Source organism: Pogoniulus pusillus, chromosome 35 (assembly GCF_015220805.1).
Source record: "Pogoniulus pusillus isolate bPogPus1 chromosome 35, bPogPus1.pri, whole genome shotgun sequence".
NCBI classification, from domain to species: Eukaryota; Metazoa; Chordata; class Aves; order Piciformes; family Lybiidae; genus Pogoniulus; species Pogoniulus pusillus.
Genome location: NC_087298.1, coordinates 3,791,624 through 3,804,417, shown reverse-complemented (window position 1 = coordinate 3,804,417; position 12,794 = coordinate 3,791,624). Strand labels below are relative to the sequence as shown.

Below are 12,794 nucleotides of genomic sequence, written 5' to 3'. Positions count from 1 at the left end.
GCTTTTCTAGCCTGTTTTAATACACTGCCCATAAGTTAGCCTCTGTGCTAAACTCTGTGTAGATGGGATTGTAATTGATCTATTGTCTCCTTCAGGACTGGATGCTCCAAGAGATTTAAGTGCCACTGAAGTTCAGTCAGAGACAGCTGTGATAACCTGGAGGCCTCCTCGTGCTCCAGTCACTGAGTATCTCCTGATCTATGAGTCCATCGATGGCAGAGTCAAGGTACAGCACTTGTTACTAAGCCAAAAGGGCTGTGCCTCAAGATGGAGCAGCAGAAATGCTCTGAGGCGTCCACTAAACTACCAAGCAGCTGTTTCACTGCTAGCTTGAACACAAATGCATTTTAAACCTGCTTCAGTACTTTCCTATCTACTGTCCTGAAACAGAAGCTTGACTGCAGCCTAAATATTGCCAGTCATCTCTCCCTGATACAGACAGAAGCACAAGAAACCCTTTTCCCTCGTTCCAAACTTGTGTCACAGACTAAACTCCCACATCCCAAAAGATGGGATTCCCCTTTCTAAACTCAGGAGAATCCAGCCCTGTGCCAATGAGGTGTTGAAGGCAGGATGAATTACCTTAGAAAGTGCCTTGTGCTCCCCAATGGTTTTATTATGCTACTACAGAACTGCATTTAAGTACTTTAGGTGCTTAAATATGAATGAGATGAATCCCAGCAAAAATAACAGATTGTTTGGGCCTGATTTTCAAGATGGCAAATCTCTAAGCACACTGACAATCAGTCTTTGCAAGTTGCAGAAAGCCAAGCTTTTGAAGGCTGGAGTTTGCTGTTTTCCTGTCTTTTGCAGAGGGACCTGGCCAGGCTGCATGGGTGGGCAGAGGCCAGTGGGATGAGATTGAACAAGGCCAAGTGCAGGGTTCTAAGCTTTGGCCACAACAACCCCAAGCAGTGCTGCAGGCTGGGGCCAGAGTGGCTGAGAGCAGCCAGGCAGAGAGGGAGCTGGGGGTGCTGGGAGAGAGGAGCTGAAAAGGAGGCAGCAGTGCCCAGGTGGGCAGCAGAGCCAATGGCATCCTGGGCTGGCTCAGGAGCAGTGTGGGCAGCAGGACAAGGGAGGTTCTTCTGCCCTGTGCTCAGCACTGCTCAGGCCACCCCTGGAGTGCTGTGTCCAGTTCTGGGCTCCTCAATTCAAGAGAGATGTTGAGGTGCTGGAATGTGTCCAGAGAAGGGCAGCAAGGCTGTGGAGGGGCCTGGAGCAGAGCCCTGTGAGGAGAGGCTGAGGGAGCTGGGGGGGTGCAGCCTGCAGCAGAAGAGGCTCAGGGCAGAGCTCATTGCTGTCTGCAGCTGCCTGCAGGGAGGCTGTAGCCAGGTGGGGTTGGGCTCTGCTGCCAGGCAAGCAGCAACAGAAGAAGTGGACACAGCCTCAAGCTGTGCCAGAGCAGGTCTAGGCTGGCTGTTAGGAGTAAGTTGTTGTCAGAGAGAGTGATTGGCATTGGAATGGGCTGCCCAGGGAGGTGGTGGAGTCTGTGTGGCTGGAGGTGTTGAAGCCAATCCTGGCTGGGGCACTTAGTGCCATGGTCTGGTTGGTTGGGCAGGGCTGGGTGCTAGGTTGTGCTGGCTGAGCTTGGAGGTCTCTTCCAACCTGGTTGATTGTATGATTCTATGAAAGGGTGATTCTTTTCAATGTCATCTGAGTTTCAGAGAGACATCTATAGGGATGGAAACATTTATGCTGTCTTGCTTTTAAATCAGACAGCTTATGCATTATGATGGCAAACATTCATTTCCAGGAAGCTTTTCTTGATCTTCTAAAGGAAGTTAGCTTGAGAAACAGCTTAGAGGACTCTCAGTTTTGTATTAAATAATTTGGGTGGTTAGAAAAATGTCATAAACAAGCACCACAAAAAATGTGACAACTTAAAATACATAACAGTGCCTTTCATTGTCCTTTTCCCACTGAGATTTCCTTGTGTCATTCCTCCTTCCCACAGGAAGTCATCCTCGACCCTGAGACTACCTCCTACAGCCTGACAGAGCTCAGCCCATCTACCCAGTACACAGTGAAACTCCAGGCTCTGAGCAGATCCCTGAAGAGCAAAACAATCCAGACTGTTTTCACCACAAGTAAGGAGTTCAGAACACAAGCATAGCTGACACAGCATATTACTTACTGCTCTCAGGTCAGCACTGAGCTCTGCAGTAAGCAAACACAGACCTCCCAGAGGGTTTTTAATCTCATTGTCAGCACACACTACATTTGCTGGTGCAAAACCATAGAATCACAGAATGGTGAGGATTGGAAGGGACCTCCAGAGATCCTTGAGTCCGACTCCCCTGCCAAAGCAGGATCACCCAGGGCAGGTCTCACAGGAATGCATTCAGATGGGTCTTAAAAATCTTCAGGGAAGGAGACTCCACAGCCTCTCTGGGCAGCCTGTTCTGCTGCCCTGTCATCCTCACCTCAACATGAGGAGAAACTTCCTGTGTTCCAGCTCGTGTCCATTGCCCCTTGTCCTATCACAGGACCCCCCTGAAAAGAGCCTGCCCCCTTCTTCTTGATACTCACCCTTCAGACATTTCTCAACATTAACAAGATCCCCTCTCAGTCTTCTCTTGTCCATACTAAACAGCCACACATCTCCTCTCCTTTCCTCCTCAGACAGAAGTTCCAGTTCCAAAAGTCCCTGTTGGCCCTGAGCTGTAGTGTCACCTGCTTTCCCCAGACTGGCAGGATGAAATCCTTTTCTTTACATCCACCCAGGTCACCTCTGTAGTCCTTTCTCATCTGGACCAACCTGCCCTTCCCATGACAGATGACAGGGACATTATTCTTTAACAGGCAAGCTGACACCCTGCTTTAGCCCTGTGTGATGCATAGCAAGCTGCTAAAGCAAATCAACTTTCAAGGGTGCAATGAAGCAAACCACACACAGAGAGATCTGTTCAGTGCTCTGAGGAGATCAATTTCTGGGCAGGGTTTTTTTCTCCTTTTCTCCTCTTTTGGAGATGGGTTTTCACAAAGCAGCACAGCCACCTCTGTTCCAGCACTAAGCAGGACTGCTCTCCAGTGAGCTGAGTGCAAGAATAGATCAGATCTCTGAAGGTCACTTCACAGCTGACATCAAAAAGTTGTTCAGTGCTAACTGTGAAACCTTGCTTGTCATTTGTCTCACTTGTCATGCTTTCTAGACTTTCAGGCTCAGCAGGACCTTCAGCCCTGTCCATTCTGCCCCTTGTACCAATTCCAGCCCAAGGACTCAGAGAAGTGCTACTAAAAGTTACACAGCCCCAAGTCTGCTCACAGTCACTGTTTGTGCAGAGCAGGATGAAATCCACCAATGGACTACAATCCACAACCAGCAACAGGGGAAGAATGAAATCTGGGTGTATTTAAGTGACATTTGGCCAAGTGACCACAAGCAGAGACTGAATGGAGTGCCTTCACCCATCTGAGCTCAGTGTCAGCCTGGTTTGGGCAGACGCTTAAGCCTGAACCTTGACTCTGAACATACATTTCTCTGCTAATCAGTGAGAGAGAACCACTTGGGCAGCTTCTTGCAGAGAGCTGCTTTTCTCCAAATCCTAAGGCTGCTGCACATTCCCTGTAGCTGAGGCACAAGCAGGAATGTGCAATGCACAGGAAAGAGCAAGATCCACTCTGTAAGCAGCCACACTAAAAGCTCTCTTTCAAACACACTTTGAGCATCACTGGCTGAGAAAGATTAATGGTCTAAGAGAATTTCAAAAGGAAAAAAGAGGTTTCTGGAGGTTAGAAATTGTTCTGGCTGCAAGGATGTCATTAGCCTGTCAGACAGAAATGCTTAATGGCTTTTCCCTGGAGTTGCAGCTCTTATTGTCGGGTTTGTGTTTTTAAAAAGCCTAATTGTAGAACATATTTGACATTGTACTTGCTAGCAAAATATCCCCCAAATGTCTTTATTTTTATATCCTCCTTGTGTGTTTCCCCCTCCCCACCCTCCTCCTCCCTTTTCTGCCACATAGTCAGAGATGGATAGATTTGGTTTTACCCACAAGCTGCTGTAAACACAGCTGATGCCGTTTCAATATTTAGCTGGAGGATGCACTCCCACAGCGTAGCAGGGAGCAGTTATCTGGCAGTCACAGCACTCCCAGAAGTGTAGGCAGATGTGCAAAAACATATTCAGAAGAAAACTTTGCAGCATCTGCTGTTCACTGTGAATCTCTTGTAGATAGGATGGCAATTACACATCCACTCCTGGGCTCTGTACCTGGCTGTGCTGTTGACCCACAATAGATTTCCATCAGTATTCATCACGTTCCTTGTAACTGCTGTTTTCTAAGGACCTCTTTCTTCTTTTTCTGTCTGTGTGCAGCTGGTCTTCTCTATCCTTACCCTAAAGACTGCTCCCAGGCTCTTCTGAATGGAGAAAGCACCTCTGGGCTCTACACCGTTTACGTGAATGGGGACAAGGCTCAGCCTCTGCAAGTCTTCTGTGACATGGGCGAGGACGGAGGTGGATGGATTGTGAGTAAGAGAAGAGGGTCCCCACCACCTTCGTGTGCATCTGTCTGTGATAAAAGTAGGGGGAGCACAACCCATCCCTGCTCACCTGTGGCATCCCTCCCAGTGCTCTACTATCAGAGCAGGGCTGACTTGTCTATAAATGCGAGCTATTTTACCTTGGGTAGGACACCTAAGTGCCTAGACCTAGGCTGCTAACTCTTTCTGTAGCTGGAGGAGAGATGTCTCCAAAGGATGGGTGGTTTCAGCACTTGTGAAAAGCCCTGCTCTCTGTCCACTGCTTCAGCACTGCCAAGGTGCTGAAATCAGTGTCTTAGATCAGATACACAACTTCTACATGCTAATTAGATGAGAGGAGGGTGAGCTGACTGCCTGAGTGAGAGACACAGCAAAAAGAGGTTAAAGCATAGGGCAAAGAAAGTGTTTGTTCAGCAGCCTCATGGTGTGGTGGTCAGCCAGGCTTCCCAGGCTCTTATACATGGACACATCCCACCAGAACAACAAGGGAACGGCCAAAAAAAATGCCAGCTCTATGTAGTGACATAGAATCATGGGAGCATAGACTCTCAGAATCATTAAGGTTGGAAAAGACCTCTAAGATGAGAGGCTTGGAACATAATCTCTATGAGAAGAGGCTGAGGAAGCTGGGGATGTGCAGCCTGCAGAAGAGGAGGCTCAGGGCAGAGCTCATTGCTGTCTACAACTACCTGAAGGGAGGTTGTAGCCAGGTGGGGCTGGGCTCACCTGCCAGGCAAGCAGCAACAGAAGAAGGGGACACAGTCTCAATCTGTGCCAGGGGAAGTCTAGGCTGGATGTTAGGAGGAAGTTGTTGTCAGAGTGAGTGATTGGCATTGGAATGGGCTGCCCAGGGAGGTGGTGGAGTTGCCATCCCTGGAGGTGCTGAATTAAAGCCTGGCTGGGGCACTTAGTGCCATGGTCTGGTTGATTGTCAAAGGCTGGGTGCTAGGTTGGACTGGATGATCTTGGAAGTCTCTTCCAACCTGGTCGATTCTATGATTCTAAGATCATCAAGTCCAGCTGTCAGCCCAACACTGGCATGACCACTAAACCATGTCCTGAAGTGCCATCCTCAAATCTGAACATGCCAGAGACACCCTGGGCACAGACAGGAAGAAGGAGATGGAGAAAAGCATTCCTAGGAGACTAGGGGTTGTAGGAAGAATCTTGACTGAGAAACACACAACTGTGAAGGGCTGCTGGAAGAGCAGAGAGCAAGCACTGAGAAAGGCCACATCACACAGGGCAGCCTGGGAGCCCAGCAGAGAAACCAGAGAATTCAAACAAGCAGTGAGGCTTCAAAAGCCTTGGCACAATTCAGTGCCTGCAGCAAAAGCAGTGCTGCTTTGGGTGCTAAAAGCAAGGGAGCAGCAGTGCCAAGCTCTGCATCTGGAAGAGCCACACTGCCAGGGGCCTTGCTGCCACAGACTGCCTGTCCATAACACCTCTGGTGCTGCCACAGGCTGCCTGTCCATAACACCTCTGGTGCTGCCACAGGCTGCCTGTCCATAACACCTCTGGTGTGTGCTGCTTGTAGGTGTTCCTGAGGCGTCAAAACGGAAAGGAGGACTTCTACAGGAACTGGAAGACTTACGTGGCTGGGTTTGGAGACCCTAAGGATGAATTCTGGATAGGTAGGTGCCAAGGGTTTGTCTTCTTTCTAAGGACAGCACAGACACAGCCTAAAAGACCAGAAGCCACTTTGGAGCCTTCATTTAGGTGGTAAAGCCATTTATGGAAGGGAATGTGTCAAGATACTAGAAGGTGTCCAGAGAAGGGCAGCAAGGTTGGTGAGGGGCCTGGAACACAAACCCTGTGAGGAGAGGCTGAGGGAGCTGGGGGTGTGCAGCCTGCAGCAGAGGAGGCTCAGGGCAGAGCTCATTGCTGTCTACAACTACCTGAAGAGAGGTTGTAGCCAGGTGGGGTTTGGTCTCTTCTGCCATGCAACCAGCAACAGAACAAGACAAGCAACAAGGCTCAAGTGCTGGGGGAGGTCTAGGCTGGATGTTGTTAGGAAGTTGTTGTCAGAGAGAGTGATTGGCATTGGAATGGGCTGCCCAGGGGGGTGGTGGAGGCACTGTCCCTGGAGGTGTTCAAACAAAGCCTGGATGAGGCACTTAGTGCCATGGTCTGGTTGACTGGCTAGGGCTGGGTGCTAGGTTGGACTGGCTGAGCTTGGAGTTCTCTTCCAACCTGGTTGATTCTATGACTTATAGGCCAGTGGGAGAAGGCTGAGGACAGCATGAAGACTGAAACTGACAGGACTGAGCCAGTCCCTCCAGTTGCAGTTCACAGATGTCATGCTTCTTAGGTCACCAAATGTGCCCAACCAGTGTTTGCTGGTGCACTATGAAGTGGAAGCTAACCTGAGAAGCAGCAAACCTTCTTCTGCCACTACTCCTAGGATACCCTCAGCAAAAGCAGGGGGCTCAAGCAAAGGGAGGAGAAGGAAAAAAACAAAGTTTTGAAGACTGCTACATTTTGTTTGTAAATGAAAGACAATGAGGAAAAGAAGGAGACCTTAGAGCAGCCTTCCAGTACCTGAAAGGGGCCTACAGGAGAGCTGGTGAAAGACTTTTTACACAGGCTTGTAGTGGTAGATCAAGGGGAACTGGAGGGAAGGCTGAAGAGGGAAGATTTGGACTGGAGATTAGGAAGAAATTCTTTACAGTGAGGGTGGTGAGACACTGGCACAGGTTGCCCAGGGAGGTTGTGAATGTCCTCTCCCTGAAAGTGTTCATGGCCAGGTTGCATGAGGCCATGAGCAACCTGCTCTAGTGGGAGGTGTCGCTGCCTATGGCAAGGGGGTTGGAACTTGATGATTGTCAAGGTTCCTTCCAACCCAAACCGCTCTCTGAGTCTGCAAATCACACAGCACAACCTTCAGTGCTTTGCCCAAAGTTGCTTTTTCCCAACAATTCCTATCGTGATTTGAAGGGCAGAGGGCCCTCAGTCAGCTTGGTTTTGTCTGTTTGGTGCTGCCGTTACCCAAGGGCTGTAGTAGCTCACTCTGCTCCTCAGCGTTTATGCCGTGGTGTATCTGGACAGGTCGGCACCGCTCCCTTTGTGGGATAACATGAGATGGGAGAGGAATAAACCTGGAGAGGCAAATGAATTGTTCATTTATGTACACAGGTCTGGAGAACCTGCACAAAATCACTTCTCAGGGCCAGTACGAGCTGCGTGTGGATCTGAGGGACAAAGGCGAGACAGCTTATGCCGTCTACGACAGGTTCAGCGTTGGGGACGCCAAGAGCCGCTACCGCCTGCGAGTGGATGGCTACAGCGGCACAGCAGGTGAGATGAACTACCCTGGGTTTCTTCTGAGTTGATGTTTGCTCCCAGCTGGCTCGAGGTAGCTGTGGTAATGTTGTAGATCAGCATCACAGCAGGTACCTCCTTTGTGTCAGGAGTCAGAAAATATGAACACAGCGATGGATTTTATGCTTCTCTTGGAAATGCTGCAGCCGTTTTGGTGCCACGTTTTATGGCATGTTTATGAGAGGCTATAAACAAGTCCATTAAACAGCCATGGAGCTCATTTGGCCAGTGCTTGACTGTCATTTCTGCAGCTAATGGGAGCTTGTCACAGCCTCATCTCTTGTTGGTGGAATAGTCCTGCTCTAACATGATTTATAATTCTGCTGAGCAAATAATCTGCCTTTTGTAATCACACTGGGTCAAGCCCCACAGCCCTGACTGACTTCTCTTCAGGGCTTCAGAGGATTAAGAGATAAATAAACTCTGTCCAGTTCTGGGCTACTCAATTCAAGAGAGAGACTGAGCTACTGGAATGTGTCCAGAGAAGGGCAACAAAGCTGGTGAGGGGCCTGAAGCACAGCCCTGCAAGGAGAGGCTGAGGGAGCTGGGGGTGTGCAGCCTGCAGAAGAGGAGGCTCAGGGCAGAACTCATTGCTGCCTGCAGCTGCCTGCAGGGAGGCTGTAGCCAGGTGGGGTTGGGCTCTTCTGCCAGGTAAGCAGCAACAGAAGAAGGGGACACAGCCTGAAGCTGTGCCAGGGCAGGTTGAGGCTGGATGTTAGGGGGAAGTTGTTGGCAGAGAGAGTGGTTGGCATTGGAATGGGCTGCCCAGGGAGGTGGTGGAGTCTCTGTCCCTGGAGGTGCTGAATTAAAGCCTGTCTGAGGCACTTAATGCTATGGTCTGGTTGATTGGACAGGGTCGGGTGCTAGGTTGGGCTGGCTGAGCTCAGAGGTCTCTTCCAGCCTGGTTGATTCTATGATTCTGTGAAATCCAGCTCCACAAGATGGCTTAAAAGAAGATCATTTCATGCTGGTAGGTGCATAAACCAGACCACAAGCACGTGCATGTAGGACCTCTGCCTGTGACCATCACATGAGCTTTGTGCACAGTCTGTAGGGACGCAGACAAAGGATATGCAGCAGTAGCAGACTGAAACAGAGTCACACACAGAGAATCATTATGCTAGGAGAAGACCTTTAAGATCATCAGGTCCAGCCATTGCTCTCTCTAGCAAGGCCACTACTACACCATATCCTCGAGCACCATATCTGTTTGCCTCTGAAGGCAGACACGCTGGTGCAGAGCTGCTACAGCTAGTAGGATTCAATCCTGCTACTTCCTCTTACTAAGCATCTAGGTCCAAGATTAATGGATGGAGCAAGGCAGACACTAAGACAGGAATGTGAGCTCTGCTCCAGGCATGCAGTGAGGGCTGCTCCTGTTCACCCATCTGTCAATGGGCACCCAGACCCCGGTAGCTACAGGTGGGAGGTAGGTGGATGTCCTGCTGTCTGTCCTAGCAGCATGGACCAGTGTAGTGTGGAGACTCCTTTGGTCTTGACTGAGTCCTTGAGAAAGCCTCTTTTGGCCTGGTTTGTCTATGCTGCCTTCCGTACAAGGCCAACATCCATCTACGACTTGAGCAACAAGTGCAGGAATTGAGCTGCATAAAACCCACTTTATAAGCTGGGGATTAGAGACCACCTCAAAAAGTACTCTGAGCTGCCTCCAACCACAAAATCATGTACCTCTTTCTGCCTCGAAACAAGTCACTTTAAAACTGAGCCACACCCTGGCTTTACAGGCCAAACATGTCCCATTTTCTGCTGTGTGATCCAAGCCACTGACCTTGCTCTTCCTTTTGTCTCCCCCATCCAGGTGACTCCATGACATACCATAATGGGAGGGCCTTCTCCACGTTTGACAAGGACAATGACTCTGCCATCACCAACTGTGCTCTCTCATACAAGGGTGCATTCTGGTACAAGAACTGCCACCGAGTCAATCTGATGGGCAGATATGGTGACAACAGCCACAGTCAGGTGAGTGTGGTGTGTGGAGCCTCCTGTGATCAGAGGCTCACAGGATGTCAGGGGTTGGAAGGGACACAAAGAGGTCATCGAGTCCAACCCCCCTGCCAGAGCAGGACCACACAATCTAGCTCAGGCCACACAGGAACACATCCAGACAGGCCTTGAAAGGCTCCAGAGAAGGAGACTCCACAACCTCTCTGGGCAGCCTGTGCCAGGGCTCTGGGACCCTTCCAGGCAAGAAGTTCCCCCTTGTGTTGAGCTGGAACCTCCTGTGCTGCAGCTTCCATCCACTGCTGCTTGTCCTATCAGATGGAACAGTGAGCAGAGCCTGTCCCCCCACTCCTACCCCCCAGTCCTCAGATATTTATAGACACTGATTCAATCCCCTCTCAGTCTTCTCTTCTCCAGACTAAGCAGCCCCAGGGCCCTCAGCCTCTCCCCCCCAGGCAGTGCTCCAGTCCCCTAAGCATGGAGGTGACTGAAAGCCTTTCACAACCAAACACCCCAAAGCCTTTACCTGTGCCTTCTCCAGCCCTTGCCGAGAGGGAAGAGAGGCACCAGTGCAGCTCACACTTCATCTCTGTCTCGGCAGGGTGTGAACTGGTTCCACTGGAAGGGCCACGAGTACTCCATCCAGTTTGCAGAGATGAAGCTGAGACCCTCCAGCTTCCGCAACCTGGAAGGAAGGCGGAAGCGAGCGTAAGGCCCCGGAGGTGGCGAAGGGACCACGGGCAGGGTGATGGGGGGAGGGATAGAGAGTGGGGGTGTGGGGAGATCCTCTGGCATGCCTGGGGTGGTGGGATGTGAGGAGCTGGTAGTCATACCAAAGCACCAGTGACCCTTGGCCCAGCAGAGGCTTCTGCAGCAATCCAAACAAGCAGCCTTAAGTGTCCCAGCGTTTTCAGCAGAGCAGCTGCAGCTGCCCAGCAGGAGCATCCTCCACACCAAAGACAACCATCTCAAGGGTTCTATGTGCTGTCATTCCTTTTTGTTCTCTCAGAAAGCCCCTGGGAATAAAGTTCTTCCACAGGCTGACTGGCTCTTGGGTGGCCCAGGGGAGGGGAGGGAGAAGAGCTTTTGTACATTGGTAGTTTGTTTTAGAACCAGCCATATTTTACACACAGGGATGTGTGGGATTAATTATCATTATTATTATTAGGTATAATTGAAATTCATTGGTCGTTGGAAAGCCTTTTATATATATATATATCAAGTACCAGAGAGAAGGAGGGGAGGGGAAAGGGAAAGCAGTGTGGTTTAAACTTAAGCATAAGATTAATATTATTAATATAATGAGAAAGTAATAATAATAATGATAATAATAAGCTAAGTTTGTGTCCTTTGTAAGAGAACCATGCTTTTGGAAACACAGCAGGACAGTGTCTGATTGTAAATGTTTGTTTTTATATATATAAATAAAAGCACAAATACTTTTAAATACATTTTTTACCTTTTTTTTCCCCTTACCTTCCCCTCATACATGTGGGAGTTTGGCCATGTCCAGAGACTGTTTCCTTAGGGAAGCAAAAGAAAGGCTGAGAATGGTTGAGCTTGCTGAGCCTATCCCAAAAGCTTTCTTTTTGGCAGGGATTGGTTGTAAGTATTCTGCTGGCTTTGTTGCAGTGAAATGCTCAGAAAGGTTTGGGTCCTTTCAGAACGTATTTCTTTATGGCTTTTATTTTTCCTTCCTGCCCAAAAGCTTCTTTCATGTTTTTCTCAGTGTTGCTGACCAATGCTTGCTCCATCTAGGTGGGAATAACTAACAAAAGCAGCTCAGAGTTGTTGCTAGCTACCATTTGAACACGTATGTAAATAAAGGGCTCTCTTTTTGACGTGACTGAAACCTGTGTGTAGCTCCTCTGTGTCACACTCTTCAGCTGAAGACAATAAAAGATTGGTTCTTTTAACCCAGCCTCTCTGCCCTCCTTCGAGGTTGCACTTTCCAAACAGAGCAAACATTTCTGCCTCTTTCTTGCCAGTCACTGGAAGGTGGATTCATAGATTGATGGAATGGTTTGGGTTGGAAGGGAGAATTAAAGATTATCCAGTTGCAACCCCTTGCTGTGGGCAGGGACACTGCCACTAGCCCAGGCTGCTCAAGGCCTCATCCATCCTGGCCCTGAACACCTCCAGGAAGGAGGCACTCATGACCTCCCTGTTCCAGTGTCTCACTGCCCTCACTGGAAAGAATTTCTTCCTCATGTCTATTCTAAATCTACCAGTCAGAGCAGATGTGATCAGTTAAGGTCTTAAGGCTTGCTGTGGAGTGCTGGCTGTTGGGTAAGGTCAGACACTGTTGATTTGCCACAGGATGTCCACAGTGGTTGAGGCTTTTTTTGGTGGGATTGTGAGCTCTAGGTGAGCACTTTCACTTAAGGATCTCAAAGGTCTCTTCCAACTTCAACAGTGCTATGGTTGTGTGCTCACCAAAGAGCTTTCAAATTGGGAGGGAGGAAAGAAATCATAGGATCATAGGATCACAGGATGTTAGGGGTTGTAAGGGACCCAAGGAGATCATCGAGTCCAAACTCCTGCCAGAGCAGGGCAATCCTAACACAGATCATGATGAGGGAGAGAATCACTTCTCTCCACTCTGTGCTCCCCTCTTCCTAACGTAAGTGTTTATTTTTCTCTTACCATTGTTGTTTTCTTTAATTGCAGCCCTTTCACACCTGCACTGCTGAGCTTTAGCTGAGCATCAGAACAAACAGCAACAGAACAAGGGGGCAGAGGCTCAAGCTGTGCCACAGGAGGTACAAGCTGGAGGTTAGGAGGAAGTTCTTCCTAGTGATTGGCATTGGAATGGGCTGCCCAGGGAGGTGGTGGAGTCTCTGTGCCTGGAGGTGTTCAAGCCAAGCCTGTCTGGGGCACTTAGTGCCATGGTCTGGTTGATTGGGCAGGGCTGGGTGCTAGGTTGAGCTGGCTGAGCTTGGAGCTCTCTTCCAACTTGGTTGATTCTGTGATCAGCCCTTGGGCATGGTTATATCCCAGAGCAAACTTGTTCATGGTCTTGATGA

General features: G+C 49.5%; 1 protein-coding gene across 5 annotated transcripts in view; it reads left to right on the top strand.

Moving 5' to 3' along the window:
• Positions 1–11,215, top strand: part of TNC (tenascin C) — an 89,844-nt gene extending 78,629 nt beyond the window's left edge. For all 5 annotated transcript variants that reach the window (XM_064170842.1, XM_064170839.1, XM_064170840.1 and 2 more), the window contains 7 exons: positions 96–226; positions 1,955–2,087; positions 4,319–4,470; positions 6,023–6,119; positions 7,621–7,782; positions 9,623–9,786; positions 10,370–11,215. In XM_064170842.1, the coding sequence (XP_064026912.1) occupies positions 96–226; positions 1,955–2,087; positions 4,319–4,470; positions 6,023–6,119; positions 7,621–7,782; positions 9,623–9,786; positions 10,370–10,480 (950 nt within the window). In that variant the 3' untranslated portion in view covers positions 10,481–11,215. The remainder of the gene's footprint in view (positions 1–95; positions 227–1,954; positions 2,088–4,318; positions 4,471–6,022; positions 6,120–7,620; positions 7,783–9,622; positions 9,787–10,369) is intronic.
• The last annotated feature ends 1,579 nt before the right edge of the window (positions 11,216–12,794 follow it).